Below are 22,795 nucleotides of genomic sequence, written 5' to 3'. Positions count from 1 at the left end.
GGTGTTGACATCAGCCATCATTTCTCATTCTCGTTGTGATTTTTCTTAGAATGAAAATAGGCATCACACACACACACACACACACACACACACACACACACACACACACACACAAAGAAAATAGGCATTATATTAGCTAGCAGTTTGTGTGCAGAGGTGTAGCGTGAGGGCTGGCTCCAGTTCATCTCCCTTCATTGATGAGAGGGCTGCCTTGTTTAGTGCCAGGCCCCACCCCCTGCTTGCTGAGGAACTGGAGCATTGCTTGCTTCTGCCACGGGCAGTGGAAGATCTGCTTTGTACTCACTAGGTGGAATCTGGGGTAAGATTTTTACGTGAGTGTTTGTCTGGAGCAGGAAGGGCACGGCCTGAAAATTTCCTTTTTCTGTCCTTAGGCTACTGTGCTTTTCCCTGACCTTTGAGGAGCACCAGACTGTCCTTGGATGTTAAGTCTATGCCTGTTGGTGGCCTGCCCAGGATTCTTTTAGATTTGTGTTAAGTGTGGGATGTTGTTTTCCAAATGTCCTTACAATTAGCATCTCTGTCTTTGCATTTAAAGTGAATCTCTTGCTTGGAATATAACTCAGTTTGTGACTTTGTGACCTTCGCAAAGTTCTGGTTTCAAAACCCCTAGTTCCACATAAAATCAGGTATGGTAGCATACGCTTTGAGAGATAGAAACAGGAGGATTAGAAATTCATGGTTGTTCTTTGTTACATATAAGAGTCAAAGTCAGCCTGGGATACATGGGGCCTTGTTTTTTAAAAAAGAAGTTTATTTTTAATTCTTAAAATTATTATTCAAAGGGAATTTCTGCAATGATAGAACATTTAGTAATGGTTTCATTTAAAAAACAAAAAATTGAGATTATAATATAATAGTTCTCTCTTCTTTTCCTTCTCCCAACTCCTCCCACATATCTCTCCTTGCTCTCTTTAAAATTCATGGCCTCTTTTTTTCAATAACTGTACACACACACACACACACACATACACACACACACACACACACAATCACTAAAAACATAAATACATACCACTCAGTTGCTTAGTAGTCCGTATACTGTTACTCCTGATGTGTATGTTTTCATGGCTGACCAACTTGTATACTGTTCTTTGGATAGAACTACTTCTCTCACTGTCAGCATTCTAAAGTTAACTGCGGTCCTTTGCATGGGGTTGAGGCCTCTGATCTTCTCTCCATCCCGTTTGGCATGTCTATTGGTATTTTCCTTGTTCCGATCATTTTTAGGTATTCAAATCAATGAGACTTCATGGGTGTAGCTTCTGGTATTATTAGGAGACACAATCTTAGAGAAAATTCTCTGATCTGGCTCATACAATCTTTTCCCCCCTTCTTCTGCAATGTTCCCTAAGTTTTAGGTGTGCGGGAGTGTTTTGTAGAAGTATGCATTGGCCTGGACTTCGCAACTCTGAATTTTGACTGCTCGTAGCTTTCTGCAGTGGCCTCAGTCTGTTGCAAAGAGACGTTTCCTTGATGAACGGTGAAAACCACACATCTACAGAGATAAGGACAAATGTTAGATTTTTGTTGGGGATCATGCTTGTTTAATAAAGAATTATCACAAAGGCCTTCCGATTGCTATATGATTGTATTTTTACTTTATACAAAAGTTTCAGAAGCTATGCCCCATGCGATGAAACAACCAGAAAATGAGGGAATAATATGCATTTTCTTTAACTATTCGAAGTAAGAAAAGGGTATTTAAACAAAGTATTTATTCCTCAAAAGGGCAAAGTATTTATGTGAATACACAGAAGGCACTTTGGAGTATTTATTTTGCCTTGGTAACTACTGGTAAGCTTCTCAAAGGTCTTGAAAGTTCTAATAGTACTTAAAGTTTATAGTCCATGTTGGAGACATAGCTAAGTGATGCTCTGGGTTTTCTATAAGTACTACCCCCCTCAATGGAAAATTAAAGGGGTTGTGCTATCCTCTGAATGTCAAATATTTGCTAATGGCAGAGAATTAACTTCTTCCTATAAGAGAAAAAGTTAGTCTTATATATACTTTTTTCTAAAACCTTGGAAAAAACTTAAAGAGGCAGGTTACAGAAAGAAGTAGTATTTAAAAAGGAAGAAGACTTCTTTCCTTATAATAGGGCATGCTTTGTTGTTCTGAACAAGTCATTGAAGACAATTTCAGCAGAAAATAGTAAACAGCTGATTTCAAACAAATATTGAAATAATTCAATATGTATGTAATCACGTGTTTCATAAATTTCTCTGTGTAAATGTCAATTTAATTTTATTTAAAGTCTGTTAACAATTTATTTATTTTATGTGTATGAATGTTCTGCCTACATGCATGTATGTGAACCATATGCATGGCATGTGTTGTAGAGGTCAGAAGAGGCCATCAGATCTCCCGGAACTGGAGTTACAGATGATTTTGAGCTGGGAATTGAACTAGATAACAAGTGCACTTAACCACTGAACTATCTCCCTAGGACAGTAAATGCTCATTTTAAAAGATGATATATAAAAATAAAAGCAATTTAAATTTGGAGGTAAATAGGAAGTCAAAATTCAATATAGTTATTGAATATTACAATGGAAAAGACATCAGGTAATTTATATTCAAAGACAGATGAAAGTACTTAAGCCCCAAATAATCAGCTCTTGTCCTGATAATGCTCTTAATCATTAGTGGGGGCAAATGTCATTTAACTATAGACCAAGACGAGTTGAATGATATTTTGTTAACCTTGCATAAATGAATCATAAAAATCTGTGTTAAAACTACTATTTATAAATATTTTAAGGTAAAGCAAAACTTTTAGTAGTTATAACTTATTCTAAACACCAACTTAATTTCTTTTAATAATTTTTGTAAGTCATTTAAAAAGTACACAGGAAGAGATAACGAAAGTCAGGGTTGAAATTAATGAAATATGAATAAAAAAAACATACAAAGAATCAATTAGCTAAAGAATTGTTTCTTTGAAAAGATTAACAAGGCAGACAAGTATTTGGATAAAATAACCAACAAACAAAATAGAACAAAACAAAACAAGCCCAACCAACTAACCAACCTACTAACCAACCAACAAACAAACAAAAAAGAAAAAAGAGAAGATACAAATCAGTAAAGTTAAAGAGGAAAAGAGAGACATTGCAACAGAGGCCAAAGACATTTAGACAATTGTAAAGATGGACTTAAAGAAATCTATATTCTACCAAACTGGAAAATCTAAGAAGAACAGACTGATAGATATGTATGATCTACCCAAGTTAAGTTAAGACAAAGTAAATAATTTAAATAGATTCATAACATCTGATGGGATAAAAGGAAAAATTAAAAATCTTTACCAAAATATAATCTCAATGACAGGTAGGTTCAGTGCAAAATTCTAGTAAACCTTCAAAGAAGAACTAACACCAGTACTCAAACTATTCTGCAAAATAGCTAAGGAAGGAACATTTCCAAATCTTTCACAAATCTGGTATTACCTAATGCTAAAACCAGACAAAGACTTAACAAAAATGAAAATTATAGGCCAGTATCTCTGATGAATGTGGGCATACACATTTATCAACAAAATATTTGCAAAATGAATTCAAGGACATCAGGAAGATTATCCTTCATAATGAAGTAAACATCATTCCAGAGATGCAGGGATGGTTCAAAATATGTAAATCAACAAGCATTATCCACCGCAGAAACAGACTCAAGGACCACATGATTATTTCACTAGATGCAAAAAGGCTTTTGAAAAAAAAAATCCAGTTTCCCTTCATGAGAAAAGTCCTGAGAAGTCTAAGGATACAAGAGACATATATCAATATAATAAAGACAATATACAGGAGACTAGCCAATATCGTCCTAAATGGAGAAAAATCTCAAAGCATTTCTACTGAAAATCAGGAACAAGAAAAGTGTATTCACTCTCCCTGCCGCTGTTCAGCAGTGGTCTTCGCTAAAGCAGTAAGACAATTTAGAGATAAAATGGCTATAAGTAGGAGAGGAAGAAGTTGAAGTATCCTTGTCAGATGATATAATTGAACACATGAAAGACCCTACAGTCTCCACAAGAAAACTCCTATAACTAATAACCACATCTAGCATAGTACTGTCTTAGTTAGGGTTTCTATCTGTGAAGAGACACCACAGAAGCAGACATGGGGCTGGAGAGATAGCCCAGAGCTCTACATCCAGATTGGCAGGTAGCAGGAAGAGAGACACTGAGTCTGGTTTGAGTGTCTGAAACCTCAAAGCCTGCCCCTAATGAAGCACTTCCTCAAACAAGGTCATACCTCCTTTTCTCCTCAAACTGTATATTTTGGTTATTTTTTCTTCCTCAGCTTTCTTTTTTTTTTAAAATTATAGATCTGCATAATACTGTCCACTAATAACCAAGCAACACAGTCAACGCTAGGTCACTGTGAAATGTCCTCTGCCAAGGTTGTTAATCCATAACTCCTCAACTCAGCCTCAGGCAGATTTTTTTTTTGGACAAAGGCAGAAAGCAGCCACATCCTTTACCCAAATATTACAAGAATGGTCCCTAGGCCACATAGAAACACTCTTCTCCTCTGAAACCTCTTTAGCCAGAACCGCAGAGTTCAGATCACCCTCAGCACACTGTCTTAGATGCTCCTACTAGGATGGTCCATTAAGCCACTGCTTTCCCAACTCAAAGTCCACAGTCTCCCAAACAGAAACATGAAGAGGGCTATCAAAGCAATACCCTAGTCCCTAGTACCAACTTCTATCTTAGTAAAGGGTTTCTATTGCTGTGAAGAGACAGCATGACTAAATCAAGTCTTATAAAATAAGATGCTTAATTGGGGATGGCTTACAGTTCAGAGGTTTAGGCCATTGTCATCATGGTGGGAAGCATGGCGGCATGCAGACAGACGTGGGGCCGGAGAGGTAAGAGTTCTACATGAAGATTTACAGGCAGCAGGAAGAGAGAGTGACACTGGGCCTGGCTTGAGCTTCTGAAACCTTATTAGCCGTTAAGGAAGCGCATATTAAAGCCACTTTGGGAGTTCATCTTACATGAGTTAGAATACTTAATATATAACACAGAGACTATAAATGCTTGTGTGTGTGTATATGTGTGTGTGTGTGTGTGTGTGTGTGTGTGTGTGTGTGTGTGTGTAATGGGAACATTCGTTTACTGTCAATAGGAGATCAAAATCATACAGCTATTATGAAAATCAGCATGGAGCCTCCTCAAAGAGTTATTTACCCATTCTCTGGTATATAACCACAAAGACTCTGCATGCTACAACAGAGATACCTGCTTATCTATGCTCATTGCTGTTTTACTCACAACAGTCAGGGAATGGGAACAAAAAAACCAGTACATCTATACAATGGAATATTATTCATCTGTTAAGAAAACTGGGATCATGAAGTTAATTTGCAGGTGGAGGATGGAGCTGACAATGGCCACTCTGTGTATGGTGGCCCAGGCCCACTCTGTGTATGGTGGCCCAGGCCCACAAAGTCGAACATCACGTGTTTTTCTCATTTGCTTCTTTGAAGCTTCAGATTTGTGTGTTTCATTAGGAAAGCCTACAGATGCCAGGAAATTAATAAATGGCCATGGAGGGGGGCTTTCAAGGAGGGAAGAAAGAACACAATGATATAAAAGAGGAAGGGAATAATGGGATAAAAAGGATTAAATGGGGTGGGTAATGGGAGGGCGGGGGGAGGAGAGACTACGGAGTGGGGAAAGTAACACTAAGAGACCGCTTGAAAAAGTCTTATGAAAAACTGACTTCACATAAGCTTCCTACAATATAAACACATGTCTATATGGAGTTACCCTATACTGGGACAACAATGGTCATACTTGATAACGCAGGCTAACAAATAAAAAACCCAGTGCCAGGAGTTGGTTACCTTTAAGGAGTTGCTGTCTGGTGACATCACATGGGACCACAAATATTATAGGCTAGTGTCATTGCTCTTGGTTATTTTCCATAACTTGATGGTAAAACCCTGATGCTAAAAATACCACATACTTGACTAATAGGACATGGAGGAATCAGGTTGGGCCTGACTTGGAAGGCTCACACTGGCTAGCTTTCATAGTGTCAGAAAATGCTATGCACGCTACTGGAGGGGAAAAGAATTGCCAGTTTTATGCATCTATGAACCTCGTGAGCTACAATAATAACCAGTCAGACAAGTCACACTTATTGGTTCACTAGTGGCACAAATGTCACGGGAATAACCCTCAACCATCACTCCAAAAGATGGAACTTATTCCTGGAACAGTTATTGGGGCCAAGAACCTGTGGCTAGGCAGATCATAGGCCCTAGGGAGGAACGTACTTCAGTCATGTTACTCTGCTGATGGTACAAAATATTAAATCTACCCCTAACAACTTATCGTTGTGCCCATAGATTTATGTGCCTTTTGGCCTTCATCATAGAAGAGATTTTTTTTGATGACTATTAATGCAGAGACACACACTGGTCAAACTGCAGAGAATAAGTAACTGTGGGATGTTCAGTCCTAAAGGCACACATATCTTCCTCTTAAGGTTCAGGGATCATTGCAGAAGAGAGGCAGAAAGATTTTTAGAGTCAAAAGTGGTATAGGACTTACCAGGAGTCATAGTTTTCTAGACATAGTAGGGCAGCTTCACATATGAACTTACAGTGGTTATGACAGCAGGCACACACACCTGTGCAAGCTCAAGCCCATCCAAATCCCAACATGGAGAGGGGAGGCAGGCAGGAAACCACACACTCCTGGATAAGGAGCGATTCGTAGCTGCCAGGTGCTGAGGAGGGAGTGTTAGTTTACTTCATAGGTGTGGCCACTGGTAAATCTAACACACATCATTGGGTGGGCACATACTCAGAAGTATATAGACAGCAATTATTTGACTCAATAAGTGAAAAAAAACCCCACAAAGTTGGGTGTGTATTAAGTGGAGGGTGGAAAAGAGACGTGGAAGCTTGGTGAATATGGCCAAATGTACGAAGTTCTCAACGCATTAATGAAAGCAATAAAAAGTATATTAGAGAAAAAAACCAAGCTTATAATTGGATGATTTATTATCACTGACAGTTTAATAACATTATTGCTGTAATTCACAATGTAATATTTTTTAAGTATACTCATGGAGTCTTAAAATCAAGCTTAGTTTTTGAACACCTTCAATATCTCAAAGAGGAAACCATGCTGTCTGTCTGCTTCATTTCTCTATCTTTTCAGCCCACAGAAGCCATTAACGTACTTTCCACATTTACAGATTTGTCTATTCTGGATATTTCATATACATAGAATTCTACAAAATATCTTCCAACTCAAGGTTGCTGTTCTACCTGTGAATGGTCTTAACATCCCTGGTGTGCAGTGCAATGTTTGGTACCATGTCCACACAAACTGTTGTCATGGAAACCGCAAAAGCTTTGGAACTCTTCCTTGTTTAGAGGCTACTGGGTTTATTGTCCATTTATTAAATTGCTAGATGAGTGAGACTAATAACAGGAAATGCATTAAATCATGAAACTTTTAATAATGCCCCTGGGCATCCACTGATGGCGAGTTCAACTAGAGCCATTCAACCACCACTTCAAGTTCAATTAGAGCCATTCTACGATCACCTCAAGGTCTTGTGTTAGGTGGATAAAAGCCCAGAGCTTGCAAGCCTGAAATACGCGCAGTGCAGGACTCTGTGCCCTGTGCTGCTGTATGCCAGGTGTCTATCACAGCGTGTAGGAGAGCTGAAACACCAGCGGAAGTACGGACTAGATGCTTTTCTGTTGTCAGCTGGTTTTAAACAGGTAAGAGAGGTAGATCTTACATAGAAAGATGTATTTATTATTTTATTGCTTTGGGCCTTACAGAGAGTTTAACAGAGCTCTTGGGTTGACTGACCACAAGTCTTTCTATATACCCTATCTTTATAAAGAGTTTGCTGTTATTTATTTAAAATGGACGTTGATCAGAGCTGAAAGGAGAGAAGTCATCTTCTGGGGATGGTTCTCTTCCGAGGGTGAACAGGACAGTGCTCTCCTTTAGTGCACTGTCATTTTTCAGGCCATTGCAAGCATCGCAAGAATGTTGACTCTATTAGCCAGAGTTCTTCAGATAAAAATAGGTAGGTAGGTAGGTACATAGATGATAGATAGATAGATAAATGGTAGATGGATGAATAAGTTGAAGGAAGAATATTTTCTTCTTCTGGGAAATTTGGCCTTGTAAGGTTTTCCTTGTAAGGATCACCTGAATTTTTTGAAGTCTACTGACTTAATTGCGTATAAAGATTTCATCACAGAGGTAGCTGGGTCACTAACCAGACATCTGGGTTCCATGGCAGAGCTGAGTTGATGCATAATACCAGTTATCATAGTAATTTAAGTTTTATTTTTTCCTACTTTCTTACTCAGAGTAAGGTGACTTGTCCAAGTGTATTTTTTTTTCCGAGACAGGGTTTCTCTCTGTGTAGCCCTGGCTGTCTTGGACTCACTCTGTAGACCAGGCTGGCCTCGAACTCACAGCGATCCGCCCGCCTCTGCCTCCCGAGTGCTGGGATTAAAGGCGTGCGTCACCACGCCTGGCTTGCCCAAGTGTATTTTTAAATATACAAACTCATAAAAAATCTTCACTTGATGTTTATGAATTCAACTGGACAATAAAAGAGCCTAAGATTAACTAGATTAGATTTGACATAGATTCCTTAGCAACTTATATTTTCCTAGAAAAAAAATTAAACCTAATGTTGGTATCATGTCATATCTACTCAAGTATGCCATGTATTTACATTACCTAGAATAAATACTTTTCTTGTATGCAAAATTTGCATAATAAGTGTCTTAACAATGAGTGACAAATCTGAGGAGGTATGTGGTGTGGCCATGCTTGCTGACTGCTTAAAATGATACTGAAAAGGAGGCTTCATTCTACTTTTCCTGGCCAGAAAGAAGGAAAAAAAAAAAACCAGATGGAAAGGATAAGTTAGAATTTTCAGATAAGGAAAATCTTTTAAAAAAAACCTCAAATAATCAATATTACAATAATGTAATTATTCCCACAGAAGATGAGTTAACCTAATCAGAGTGTTATTTATTTAAAAATATTTCACTGTGTTTTAGTTCTAGAAGTGAACAAAAGAGTATAGTTCTACTCAAGAACCAGGCAGAGCATCCCTGGGCAGCTGGAGCGCACTGGTAAGTGTCAGCATCCTTCATCTACACTGCGTCTCATGCTCTTGTGGGGCTGCACCTGACTACACTGTGGACCGGCACCAAACAAGGCTCTTCTCTAGGTATTTATCTGGTAAGTTATATCCACATGGCTTAGAATCTTAACAGGAGTACTTCCAACTTAGACTGATTTTGATGTCTCTTCTGTATTCAGAATAGGCCATTAAAAATGTACTGCTTTTTATAAAGATGCTCACCTACAGATGTGCTCACGCACATGTATACCCTCCTCCAATGCATGCGCAGACATGCACACTGTTCAAGATTCCTTGAGATGTTTGAGGCTATACGACTTGTTGCCTTTTTCTATTTCACTATAGCACTTGCTTCTTTTTTTCTGATTATTGAAAGAATCACTGGACGGTGGGGTCTGGGGTAGGGAGGGAACAATACTCTCCCTTCTTTTTGCTTCTTCGTGTTTGAATTTCTGGCACAATTCATAGAGAAGAGTTCATAGAATGAATGCTGAGCTTGACAACATCTTCCAAAGAAGAAGCCTCCTTACTGGCGTGTGGTCACTTACTCTTTGCTTGTTTGCATCACCACCCGAGGAAAGCTCTGCGCTGTGCTCTGAAAGCCAGCTCAGAGATCAGCTTTAGGATGCTCCAGTGAAGATACGGAGGACTAGTTGAAGCATGGTGGCTTACTTTGGCTGCCTGGGCTTCCCTATGAGGGTCATTCTCAGGGGCTTGTCATGACTGCACCCCTACACGTGGGATGTGAAGTTGAGGCATTTCTCTGTGTGCAGAGTGGAAGGCACTGTGCCTCTTTGAGAGAACTTTTCTTTCTCAGAAGCTTTTTTCCCTGTGTTGGTTGCTACCAGGCACATGATCTCATTTATATGGTAGAGTCAAGTCTTAAAAAACAAACAAACAAACAAACAAACATCCAACTCGATACAGCCTATTGTAAAGAATTAAAAAAAAAAAAGAAACTAAGTACAATCTGGTAAAAGATCTAAGAATTAATTTAACTCAGTTGTCTACAGCAACCGCCAAACAGAGAAGACCTGGGGCGGAGGTGATGGGATGGAGTTCTAATCTTGACATGATGAAACCAGGCTCAAAGCATTCCTGAAACCCACTGCACCCCCATTTAATTAGAATGTGAAACTGTCAGAAATTTAAAGTGTCTCTCTGTGAGTACCCTTGGGTTATTTAACCAGTGCAGAGCATTTTCTCATACTGGATTCATTCAAGCAATGTCTTGACAGCCCAGCACTTTACAGATCTACCTGGAGCTAACGTGGTAGGCCACTGTAATGGACCCTGAAGCTTCTCTTTGCAATGGGAGCCCCTTCTAAGTGTGTCTTTGCCAAGGGTTTGGTCCTGCAGTGTTCAAATCGTGGGCAGGTGGAAACAGATAAGGCAGAGGACAGACAAATACACTTGGGGGGTTTCTGATACAATGACAGATACAAAAAACCGGGGAGTGTGGAAGGGAAGGCCTTTGATCTCTGGCAGCTCAGTAGATTCTTCAGAGGAGTCATGGAAGGAAGAGAAAGTCACCACTGTCTGTGTTTGGGAGCAGCTAAACAGGCAAGCAAAGGACCCGAAGACACCGGTTCTCACTGCCTTACTGTGCACACCTTGGCACACTCCTCCTGCGCCATTGTGGATTCTGGCCTTTTGCTTCTCCTGTCCCGTTATAGATGACATGTCTACTATGGTGTAGGTCATCTTTGTCCACCCCCCCACCCCCAAAGTTTGGTCTTTTTACATTTAAAAAAATTTGTAATATTACTTATTTTCCCCAATTATGAAGTATTTAGTGAGCCTCACCTCTTTGGTGGCAAGCACTTTCCTGTATGGAGAGAACAAGAAAATATTTCCCACGCACCCTTCAAGGGGTGCACGCTTAGAGCCCATTGTCCCTCAGAGGCCACTGTATGTTTGCTTGCTTGCTCCTCACCTTCTGTGCTTTAGCAGCGTGGCACTGTGTTTTAGTGTGCAGGCTTGGGAAGTCTGACCCCACTCCTCAACTTCCAAAGTGCTAAGATCATAGGTGCACGTGAGCTACAACACCCAGATGATCATTTTTGTTATTTTAAAAGGCCTATCACTAAGTCAATGAAAGAAAAGAAATTCTTTCCTTTCACCTTCCTCATCTCTCTCCTTCCATTTCTTCAGAGTATCAAACCTAGGGCCTTGTATATGTTAAGTGAATGCTTGACCACAGGGCTGCACTGCAGCCCCAAAGAGGCATTTCTTAGATGACTTTAAAAAAAAAACACCTCACTTATTTGAATTTAATGTTTTTTATTTAACACCCTTATTTTGCAAGGCACTAAGTCTAACTTTTTATGTATTTCAAAGTTTTCATAGGTTGAGGATATAACTTAGTAGTAAAGTCCTTGTCTTGAAGCATACATTAAATAGGTTCAGTTGCCAGTACCATTAAAAAAATACCAAACTAAAATGGATGTGTGACTTCATGTTTCGGTGATGGTAGAGAAGAAGCTCAGTGCAAGTGTATTTCTTTATAAAAGAAACAACAGTAGCTAGGTGTGTTTGTGCATGCCTGTAACTCTAGTGCTTATGGGGCTGAGGGGGGAAAGGTTGTATGTTCGAGGCCAGCCTAGGCTACAACGGGAGTTCTGGGCCAGGCTAAGCAGCATGGTGAGACCATTTCACAGACCAAGACAAAAACCATATAATAATCCCTTAGACACAGACAAGGAAGAAAATTACTTGCAACTCTATGAAGTCATCATGTTATATATATATTTTTCTCCATGCGTTTTTAAACATTATCTTTTTAAAATATGCTTAGTATATAAAAATTATAGTGTCATATAAAAATTAATAAAATCTTCATATTCCTTTCAATTCCATGCTTGTAGAGTTAAGCAATATTAAAATGGATATTCTTCAACATCTACTATTTTAGAAATACATACAAATAAAAATAATGAATATGTTCATATATTTGCATGTTTAAAAATATATGTATATATATGCATGCACAGATGTCTCTTGATTCCTTTCTTTGTCCCTTTCTTCATTCATTTCTTTTTCTCTCCCTCCTTTTCCAAGACTTACAATATATTCATAATAGATTCTTTTATTGAACTTTCTTTGAATTTAGTTGTTTGTGATCTTGACTATATATTGAAATAACCAAGGAGAGATGAATTAATTGTTTGAGGTGAGCCTAGACATCAAAATTTATAAAATGATTTATAAATAAAACAAAATGTATGAAAATAATTTAAGTAGGTCTGATCTGTAGCCATGTTGACAGCCACTTGGCCTTAGGTTACCACCCACAAACCTAATTCATGAATGATTCCAGTGTATTCCATATTGTTCCCATACCAAAAATTATTTATTCCTGGGGCTCCTCAGCATTTAATAGTGCTGGCTACCCTTTATAGGACATGGGTTCAATTCCTAGCACCCATATGGCAGCTCACAACTGCCTGGAACTTAAATTCTAGAGGCTCTGACGCTCTTTTCTAGTCTACATCAGGCATGCGCACGTTGCACACACATACATTCAAAACAGCATACCCCTAAAATAACAAGATAAAACTAAAGAAACTTATTGATAAGCATTGTTTGTTTCCAACATCCTCCTTTACTAAAAAGTATTTGGATAAGGATGCTCCTTATCCTATCCTATTAGTTACCAGGTCTATGAAACACAATCTTGGTCTAGAAATACAGACATTAAAATTCTCTTTGGGGACTGGAGGGATGGCTCAGCCATTAAGGGCTAGGCTCACAATCAAAATTCTCTTTGGTCCTGCCAATTTACTTACCACAAAAGGTCTTAAGAACTAACTTTCAGTAACAGTAAGCGAAGAATGAACCAGTTTTTCTTGCTTTTGTCGATGTGATGAAGAGCAGTGCATTTGGTTTTAGTCTCTAACCTCCGGCGAAGTTGAGCAGCTTTCACGCAGATGCACTTCTCCTTTTTGGTTCCATTCCCGTGACCTTTGTGCTTGTATTCTTTGCTCGTTTTCAATCTGGTCATTTGTATTATGATCAAACTTGAAGGGTCTTTGAATAAGGGACGATTCCCCTTTTCCATCGTATGTGTTCTGACATTTCCAGTCTTCTCTTTGTCCTTTGACAACTTATGTAGCACCACCTTCTAACAGTTACTGTCAGATATCACCATTATGTACTGTTTCAATAGCTGTTGTGGCAGTCACCTCCTGGCACTATCATTCCTGACGGCTGGATACAAGTCTAGTCGAGTTCAGTCATTCGTTCAGCCTCCCCCAACCCCAACTCCATGAGGTTGCTTCAGGTAGTACTAGATTAAATATTCCTCTGCCTTTAGCTTTTTCTGCAGCTTGGACACTGTAAGAGATTACCTTATTAGGTGAGACAATTGGATCAAAGCTACACTTTTTTTGGTGATTGTGATGGTTATGTTACAGTTTACGGTCATGAACAATTAGGAGCAGTGTGATAGTATTTGTACATAATCTTGCCTGGCAGAAAAGTCATACTACAGAATTGAAAGAAGCACAGTTTGTGGCTTACTGGTTCCATTGATGATGGGACTTACCATGTCTGAGAAGTTTTGTGCAAATAATTTTTTTTGGTAAACCTACAATGTACAAGGCACATGCAAAGTGCTGCAAGCAGTAAGTCACATGTGGTTATTACTTTTTTAAAATATTTTTTACAATTATAATAAAATTGTGTGATTTTTCCTCCTCCTTTTTCTTTATCCAATCCATCCTATGTACCTTCCCATGCTCCCTCTCAAATTAATGACATATTTTTCTTTAATTATTATGGTACATATTATATATAATATTTATAAATGAGTACATAGATGTATAAATATGTAAGTGCAACTTGCTCAGTCCATGAGTGTTTAGAATTATCTGTTTATATATATCATTTCAGGGCTGGCCACTTGGTATTGTGCAACCAACAAAGGGGGTTCCATCTTGAGGAAGACCATTTCTTCCACTGTCAGTATTCCATAGATGCCTGTAGTTCTTTGTTTAGGGCTAGGGCCCCATGAGATTTCCCCCTTTTCATGTTAGTGTATCTACTGGTATTTGTACATATTCATGTTTTCTTTAGGTGGCCATATTCTCTGTCATTTCTAGGAGACACTATCTCACAACAGGTTTTCCTCTGGTGCTTACAATCTTTCTGTTACTTCGGTATTTTTAAAGAGCAGTTTAGTTAACGAGAATAAAAACTAAATCTCCTACTTTCTTTTATAGTTAAGTACCATAAATAATTATGAAAGAGAAGAAGATTTTAGTTGAATCAGGATAGTTTTCCTAAAGTCAAGGCCCGAGATAAACAAAAAATGAACTAAAAGATGAACGAATAGTATTTTAAAAGCTATAAAAAGACCCCACATTGGACAAAACAAAAGACTGTTATGGTTTTGAAAGTCAGTTATCTTAATAACAGAAGTCAAATATGAAAGGTCTCAGTTGGGGACTTACAAATTTTGGAATACTAATCTGATACTATTATTGGTGGATTCTTCTGAAATGAAAGAAGACAGGTAAAACAAAGGGTAAGGATTTTGGATAACTTATATATTTAGGCCAAGCCTCATAGGAAAACAGCCATTTCAGTTACTCCATCCCTGCATCACTCAGGATAATTTAAAACCCTCCCTTCCCAGATCCTCTGGAACACTCATGAGATGGGAGCTCTAAACCAAACAAGAGTGACAGAATTTGTCTTCCTGGGCCTCACGGACAACTGGGTGCTGGGGATTCTGTTCTTCATACCATTTACAGTCACTTACGTGTTAACACTTCTGGGCAACATTCTCATTGTCGCTACCGTAGCCTTCATTCCACGTCTCCACACTCCCATGTACTTCTTTCTGAGCAACTTGTCCTTTATTGACATCTGCCACTCATCCGTCACTGTGCCCAAGATGCTGGAGGGTTTGCTTTCAGAGAGGAAGACCATCTCCTTTGACAACTGCATCGCACAGCTCTTCTTCCTACATCTTTTTGCCTGTGCCGAGATCTTCCTGCTGACAATTATGGCGTATGACCGTTACGTGGCTATCTGCATCCCATTGCACTACCCCAATGTGATGAACATGAAGGTCTGTGTACAGCTGGTCTTCGCACTCTGGCTGGGGGGCACCGTTCATTCCCTTGTGCAGACCTTCTTGACTATTCGTCTACCCTACTGTGGCCCAAATGTCATTGATAGCTACTTCTGTGACGTACCCCCTGTCATCAAATTGGCCTGCACAGACACGTACCTCACAGGGATTCTGATCGTGTCTAACAGTGGAACCATCTCCCTTGTCTGTTTTCTGGCCCTGGTTGCTTCTTACACAGTCATCCTCTTTTCTCTTCGGAAGCAGTCAGCAGAAGGTCGTCGGAAAGCCCTGTCCACCTGCTCGTCCCACTTCATGGTGGTTGCCCTGTTCTTTGGGCCATGCATCTTCATCTATACTCGACCGGATACCAGCTTCTCCATTGACAAGGTGGTGTCTGTCTTCTACACAGTGGTCACCCCGCTGTTGAACCCTCTCATTTACACCTTGAGGAACGAGGAGGTGAAAAACGCCATGAAGCATCTTAGGCAGAGACGAATTTGCTGATGAAATCGTGTATGTGTGTGGTATTGTGGTGACAGCCACAGTTGTGGTTGCATCCTTAATGTGGAAGCAACCAGTGCTCTTAAACATTGAACCATCTCTCCAGCCCTGAAAAGCCATTTTCCTCATAAAATACTCAGAAGATCAAAAGTTAAACATTTTGATTATCAATTTTTTTTTATTCTTGTGGTTGATCCTTTCACACCGGAACCTGTCTACCTCAAAGTCTCAAAGGTTTTTTTGGATGTTTCACTTTACAAATTTTATACTTTTATCTTTAAATTCTAGGTGTATGATCTGTTCGGGGTTTAACTTTGTATGTGGTATGAAACAAGTTTGACGTTCATTTTATTCCTCCATTGACTTGCTTTGGCACAATTTGAGATGATTATTTTATTATTAGATTGCTTCTATTAAAATGACTTGATTTTTCAAGTGTGTAACTCTTTTCCACATTGACTCACATGTCTATCATTACACACGAGCATACTGTCATGGCTATTTTAGTTTTATAGTGGGCTTGCAGTTTGATGTGAGCTGTCCCTCATTGTTCCTTATGCTCAAGCTTTCCTTTAATTACTTTTCACAAGTTGGAAGCTTATCTGGGTGGGGTCTTCCCCCGAGGCCACCACTCCATTTATTCCACTTAGCTTCCGGCTTAAACTTCTTGTCTCCCTCAGCACTGGACTTAGTTCCATTATACTTCCTAGTATTCATTTTCTCTTAAAAAATATACCGTTTGTATTGTTCCTTCTTCAGCTCGCTCCTTTTTTATTATAGATCTGCATAAGAGTGGCCACTAATAACCAAGTAACACAGTCACTGTTAGGCTGTCTTGAAATCTCCCCTGCCAACACTCTCAATCCAAAACTCTTCAATTTACCTACAGGCAGAGTTTTTTTGGACAAGGTTAGAAAGCAGCCACATTCTTTGTCAAAATTTCATAAGCATGATCTCTAGGCCACTTACTAACACGCTTCTACTCTGAAACCTCTTGAGCTTTGCTGTCATAATCTACTTTGCTCTCAGTGCCACTGCCTTCCACTTTCCTACTAGGATGGCTCATTAAACCCTACTTAAATTGTTCAACTGATTTCCTAATCCCAAATCCCAAAGTCTATATTCCACCAGTGAGAAGCATGATCAGGCTCATTATAGCAATACCCAAAACTTCTGGTGGCAACTTCCGTCTAAGTCAAAGTTCTATTGCTGTGAAGAGACACCATGATATTAATTCTTACAAAGGAAAAGCATTTAATTGAGGTTTGCTTCAAGTTTCAGAGGTTTAGTCCATTATTGTTATGGCGGGAAGCATGGCAGCATGCAGGCAGACCTTGTCCTGGAGAAGTAGCTAAGAATTCTACATCGGGAGCCCTGGAGAGAGATGGCTCAGCAGTTAAGAGCACTGACTGCTCTTCCAGAGGTCATGAGTTCAATTCCCAGCAACCACATGGTGGCTCACAACCATCTATAATGTGATCTGATGCCCTCTTCTGGCCTGCAGGTGTACATGCAGGCAGAGCATTGTATACATAATAATAAATTAATAAAAATCTTTAAAAAATAAATAAATAAAAGGATTATTTAAAAAAAAAAAAGACTTCTACATCTGGATCCACAGGTAGCAGGAAGAGAAGAGGGGCAGAGGATGACTGGGCCTGGCTTGGGATTTTGAAACCGCAAAGCCCACCCTGAGTGACACACTTCCTCTTCCAACAAGGCCATGCTCCTAATCCCTCCCAAACAGTGGCACTTGTGATGACTAAGCATTCAAATGTGTGAGTCTACAGGGATCATTCTTACTGAAACCACCACAATGTTTAAAGCGTTTCCACCCCCCCAGTGTTCTATCCTCCCCTCTTTTAACCTATAATCTACTATTCTCCCTTCTTTAATGTCAAAATTTCATAAGCATGGTCTCTAGGCCACTTACTAATATTCTTCTCCCTCAGAGGTGAAATTCTGACTTCCATTTGTGCCCCAAACGCACAAAACAAGATTTGATCCGAAGACGCTCATAAGACAGAATATGAGACACTAGTCTTATGAGGCCTGAGTTACTCACTTTGTATAAATGTTTACCACTCATTTACCAACAAGTTCATTATTTTATCTTTCTTTATAGTTGAATAATATTACATCATCTATCTATACATATGCATACATATATCTACATATTCATCTTATTTTTCTTATTCATCCAGTTGTTAATGAACATTTCTTTTGATTCCATTTCTAGCTATTGTTAGTTGAGCCTTGATGAACATATATATGCAAGTGTCTCTTTTTAGGACATGAAGTCCTTTGGGCATATGCCCAAGATTTGTACTGAAGAGTCATATGTAGATTCTATTTCTAGTTATTTTAAAATAATTTATTCATTTTTATGTGAATGGGTTATTTCCCACATGGGTGTATTTGTACTAGTGCCTGTTGCGTATGGAGGGCAGAAGAGATTGTTGGATCCCTTTGAACTGGTGTTACAGATAGCTGTGAACCACTATGTAGGTGCTGGGAACTGAATCCAGGTCTTTCACAAGAGTAACAAGTGCTTTTAACTGGGGGAAGAAAGCAGAAGATCTTAAGGGAAGATGCAGCCAAGAAAGATACCAGGAGGGTCACCATCACTGGCCTTGAAGATGAAGGGACCAACAGCTCTGGAAATGGCCTCTAGAAATTGGAAAAGGAAACAATTTTCAGAAAACACAGTGCTCCTGACACCTGGTTCTAGGCCAGGTGATGTATGTTGGATGTCTGTATCGCAGAAGCACTGCAATGCAATGTTTATGATGTTTAAAGCACTAACTTCTGGTAGCATCAATTCAGACATTAATTTCAGTACTTACCATAAGAGCACACACGACATTTCAGGTAACGTTCGCAGTATCATTTTATAGTTTTTTGGGAAAAGTCAACAAATCAAAATAGTTAAGATAGGAACATAGTTTTGTTCAAATTCAGAGCCTGACTTCTTGAACTTGTTGATTTATTATAGAATAGTTTTAATGGCACATTTTGAGATGCAGGGTCAGAAGTATGAGGTGCATGTAAAGGATTTTGCTTATTTTGAAAGGAATTGAAAATTCAATGATATTAACTGACACTCTAGTAACTTGTAGAAATGATATCCAACCGTATTCTGGAGAATTGGACCCAGATAGTGTAGTGTAGGCATAGGTACATCACAGACATACACGGTGCAGAGTGAATGGCCCACCAACTGCAACAAAAAGGCAAAACATGACTGAAATAAGAGGGCAAAGATGAAGTCTCTTTAAGAGAACCTGGAGCTGTTTATAATAGTATTAAATATGGAAACCATTACTCTCTAGTTGAGAAAAATGTACAAAATATTTTCCGCCTCTTAATTCTCTTACAAAACCCAAGTCAAAATAGTCTTATGTGATATAGGGTGATGTAAGAAATTCTGTATATAAATTCTAAACTTATATTTAAGAATTTAGGAAAAAACAATCTAATTATATTAAATGCATTGGTATTTATTATATAGGAGTAATACTCTAATACCTTATTTGCTTATTTATTTTGTGGCACTATTAAAATATCAGTTGTTTCATTGCAAAGGATACTGTCACTGCCTGAGAAATTCAGTGGTTGGAGAAAAAGCAACTGAACAAAAGTCAAGATCTTTTGAGGTATTCAAGGTGTCCCATGCTTGTAAGCATAGCTCCTGAGATGTGAGGGTGAGGGCATAGTGAATAAAAGGCTAGCCTCAGCTATGTAGTGCATTTTAAGAGAGCCTGGGCTACAGGAGATCCTGTCTCAAAAAAGCAAAAAGTCAATATATTTTCATTTTATTGTTTACCAAGTAACTAAACACATTTTTTATCTTTTGTCTGAGTCTGAAGTAGTTTCTGTGAAATGGAGAATAATGTTTTATTTTACTCCTTCAGAGAATTGGGAAAATTAACATAATTGACAACAGGTGAGCATTCACAGCTTCAGTGGCTGCTAGGAAACACTGGCTGATGTTGCCTTTCTATCAAACAGCATGCGTTCCTCTGCTGATTGCATACAGGGGCTCTGTTTGTGCTCGTTGGAAAGCTATTTCATATCTATCATTGCCTAGAAGAAAAGGACATTTGTTTTATACAAACCCTATGATGTTAAAACTTGCCTCAAGTATCACACCAGGCAGAAGGACAGATATGGTGTAACGCTATCCAGGGAGTGGTGTTTGGGGAAAGCAAGCATGGTACTAATGAACTGATGTGTCTGTGGGAAATTAACATGTGCTCCCTCAAAAGCTCCCCACCTCTACCCAATGCCTGCATAGCTAGAGCTTTTGACACTTCAATCACCTAACACATATGCTGGCAAAAAGACCATTACAAGTAGAGATAGTTGTTTTGGCCCAGGGGTTTATTAATGGCATCCTCACTGATGGCGGATGGCTCAGGAGATCCCTGCTGAACTGCAGTGTGACCCTGACTGGCGGAGTCACAGTGAATGTTTTATTCCCAACATCTTATGTTCCTTCATATAGGTTTTTATGTAGTCCAGGCTAACCATAAAGTCAGCGAGTATCTCAGACTGAGTGTGAAGTCCTGATCCCCCTGCCTCTACCTCCCAAGTGCTGGGATGACAGCTGGTGCCACCGTGCCCAGCCACTTACTGTTTATAAATAAGTATATGAGACACAATTCTTTGTTTGCCAATTCCACTTGTCGCATGCCACTTTGCTGCGGTGCATGCCGCTCCAAACACATTAAAGGGGCTGCATACAGACCATGAACTCAACTTGGTGTTCTCTTTGAGCCCTTGAAGCAACATTAAGTGACCATTAGTAGTTTTAGCAATAAATGTTTGGTTGGGTTAATTCTCTGCATAATCAGTAGACCAACCCTGACTCATGCCTGTAACTCCAGTGCCTGGGACTTGGAGGCCAGAGGATCAGGAGTTTAAGGCCAGGCTGAGTTACGTTAAAGTCTATCTCAAAAACAGCAACAAACTGGTGCGATGGTTTATGCCTGTAATTCCATCACTCGGGAAGGCAGGGGTAGGATGATCTCTATGAGTTCGAGACCAGCCTGGTCAGAGAAACTCTGTCTCTAAAAAACTGACCCCCAAACAACAACAACAAGAACAATGACAAAACAAATCCAACAATAAACATGGGTGGTGCACGCTTTTAATCTCAGCACTCAAGAGGCAGAGGCAGGTGGGTCTCTATGAGTTCGAGGCCAGCCTGGTCTACAGAGTGATTTCTAGCACATCCAAAACTAAACAGAGAAACCCTATCTTGAACAACAGAGACAAACAAACAGAAACCAACCAACCAAATGAACAAAAAACAACAACAAAAATCAATTTTACCTAACAAAATCCACATGTCACTTCACATTTCTCTGCTTACCTCATTATGGCATCTTCTGATTGTACGGAAAAGACTCTAAACCCTTTAAGTTTTTTTCCATTTCTCCAATGCCTCTTTTCTGTGAGCCTGCCCTCCTATGTAGGCCATAACCACAGTGGTTGTCACTTCTTGAAACAATCAGTCTCCTTACAGAGCATTTTATTTCTGTTATTTCTTCTGCCTGGGTGTTTGATGCTTTTATTTTTCGTGGCTGGCTTCTTTTCATGTTTCACACATTATGTGTGAAACCTCTTCCTTTAAGAGGCTTCTCTGTGTTCCAGGCTCTTCCCCACTTTTCTAACTGTCTTGGGAGAATGGGGAAATAGAAGGATCCAGAGGGTCCTAGAAACCTACAAGAAGAACATTATGATGGGCAGATCTGGGCCCAGGGGTCCTGCTCAAACTATGACACCAGCCAAGGACAATATGTGCAGTAAACTTTGAACCCATACCCAGATCTACCCAATGGACAGGACATTCTCCACAGTTGAGTGGAGAGTTGGGTCTGACTTTCACACGAACTCTGGTGCCCCATATTTGACCACGTCCCCTGGATGGGGAGGCCTGGTGGCACTCAAAGGAAGGATAGCAGGCTACCAAGAAGAGACTTGATACCCTATAAGTTTATACAGGGGGAGGAGGTCCCCCTCAGTCACAGTCATAGGGGAGGCAAGTAAGGGGAAAATGGGAGGGAGGGAGGAATGGGAGGGTACAGGGATGGAACAACCATTGAGATATAATATGAGTAAATTAATAAAATATATTAAAAAAAAGAGGCTTCTCTGGACTGCTCAGTGTAGGCCACCACCTCTGCCTGTCCACAGCACTCATCCTGTTCTTTCTCACTACATCTATAACTACATTTAGTAGTTCACATGTTTGCTTTTTGTTTTTTTTTCTTTTTGGTACTAGATTGTATACTCCATGTAGGAGTGTTTATATATTTACAACTACAAATCTAGTATCCAGCACAAATTTGGTGCTCAGTAAGCATTTGTAAAATAAGAAATAAAGTGTCCCCAATTACATTAGTCTGATTAAAGATTTCAATAAACTCTCAAGAAAATTAGTTACTTCAAAGGTTCAAATTCTTTCTTTGTTGCCAGGCATACTTTAATGTTGTTTGGTTCATTTACATGCGTTTGATAAGTCATTTAGGCATCAGGATAAATAGGTGAGCAGGGGAAGGGCGTCCGGAAATCTGGTGTTGTTTAGGTTGATGGTTAATTGAAAAGCAACAATAGAATTCAAGTTGGTATTTTCTCCCTTGGAGCAATAGTGGGTTGATGGATCTAGTTTGAAATACAGTCTCATAACTCTTGTCATAGTGTGTGTGTGTGTGTGTGTGTGTGTGTGTGTGTGTGTGTGTGTGAATTAGGGAATTGAACCCAGGGCCTCCTGTATGACAAGTACACATCTTGCACTGAGCTACACTCTGAGCCCCCTGAGTCCTGTCTTTATGGTTTTGTAGCAGGGTGATGTTCAGCATGCTATTTGCTCAGTGTGAGCTTCCTTTTCCTTGTAGTTAGATGATCATGTTACTCCTATAGAGAGAGTTAAGTAAGTGCCCGCTGCCTATGACAGTTTCTAGAATGAGAAAGATGCTACCAGTCACAGTATTTACTTTGATTGTTAGATATAGGGCCAGAAGAAAATGTGACAGGTCAT

The 22,795-nt window shown here is 39.4% G+C and overlaps 1 protein-coding gene across 1 annotated transcript; it reads left to right on the top strand.

The window, feature by feature from the left end:
- Window positions 1–204: 204 nt before the first annotated feature.
- Window positions 205–15,810, top strand: OR4E2 (olfactory receptor family 4 subfamily E member 2). Its single transcript, XM_084767366.1, has 3 exons — window positions 205–491; window positions 9,085–9,159; window positions 14,809–15,810. Exon 3 carries the CDS (start codon window positions 14,830–14,832, stop codon window positions 15,751–15,753), a length of 924 nt encoding a protein of 307 aa, XP_084623492.1. The 5' UTR covers window positions 205–491; window positions 9,085–9,159; window positions 14,809–14,829; the 3' UTR covers window positions 15,754–15,810.
- The last annotated feature ends 6,985 nt before the right edge of the window (window positions 15,811–22,795 follow it).

This window comes from Acomys minous, assembly GCF_964271855.1.
Source record: "Acomys minous genome assembly, chromosome: 18".
NCBI classification, from domain to species: domain Eukaryota; kingdom Metazoa; phylum Chordata; class Mammalia; order Rodentia; family Muridae; genus Acomys; species Acomys minous.
The sequence above is the reverse complement of the archived record's forward strand: the minus strand, read 5'-3'. Positions and strand labels throughout refer to the sequence as shown.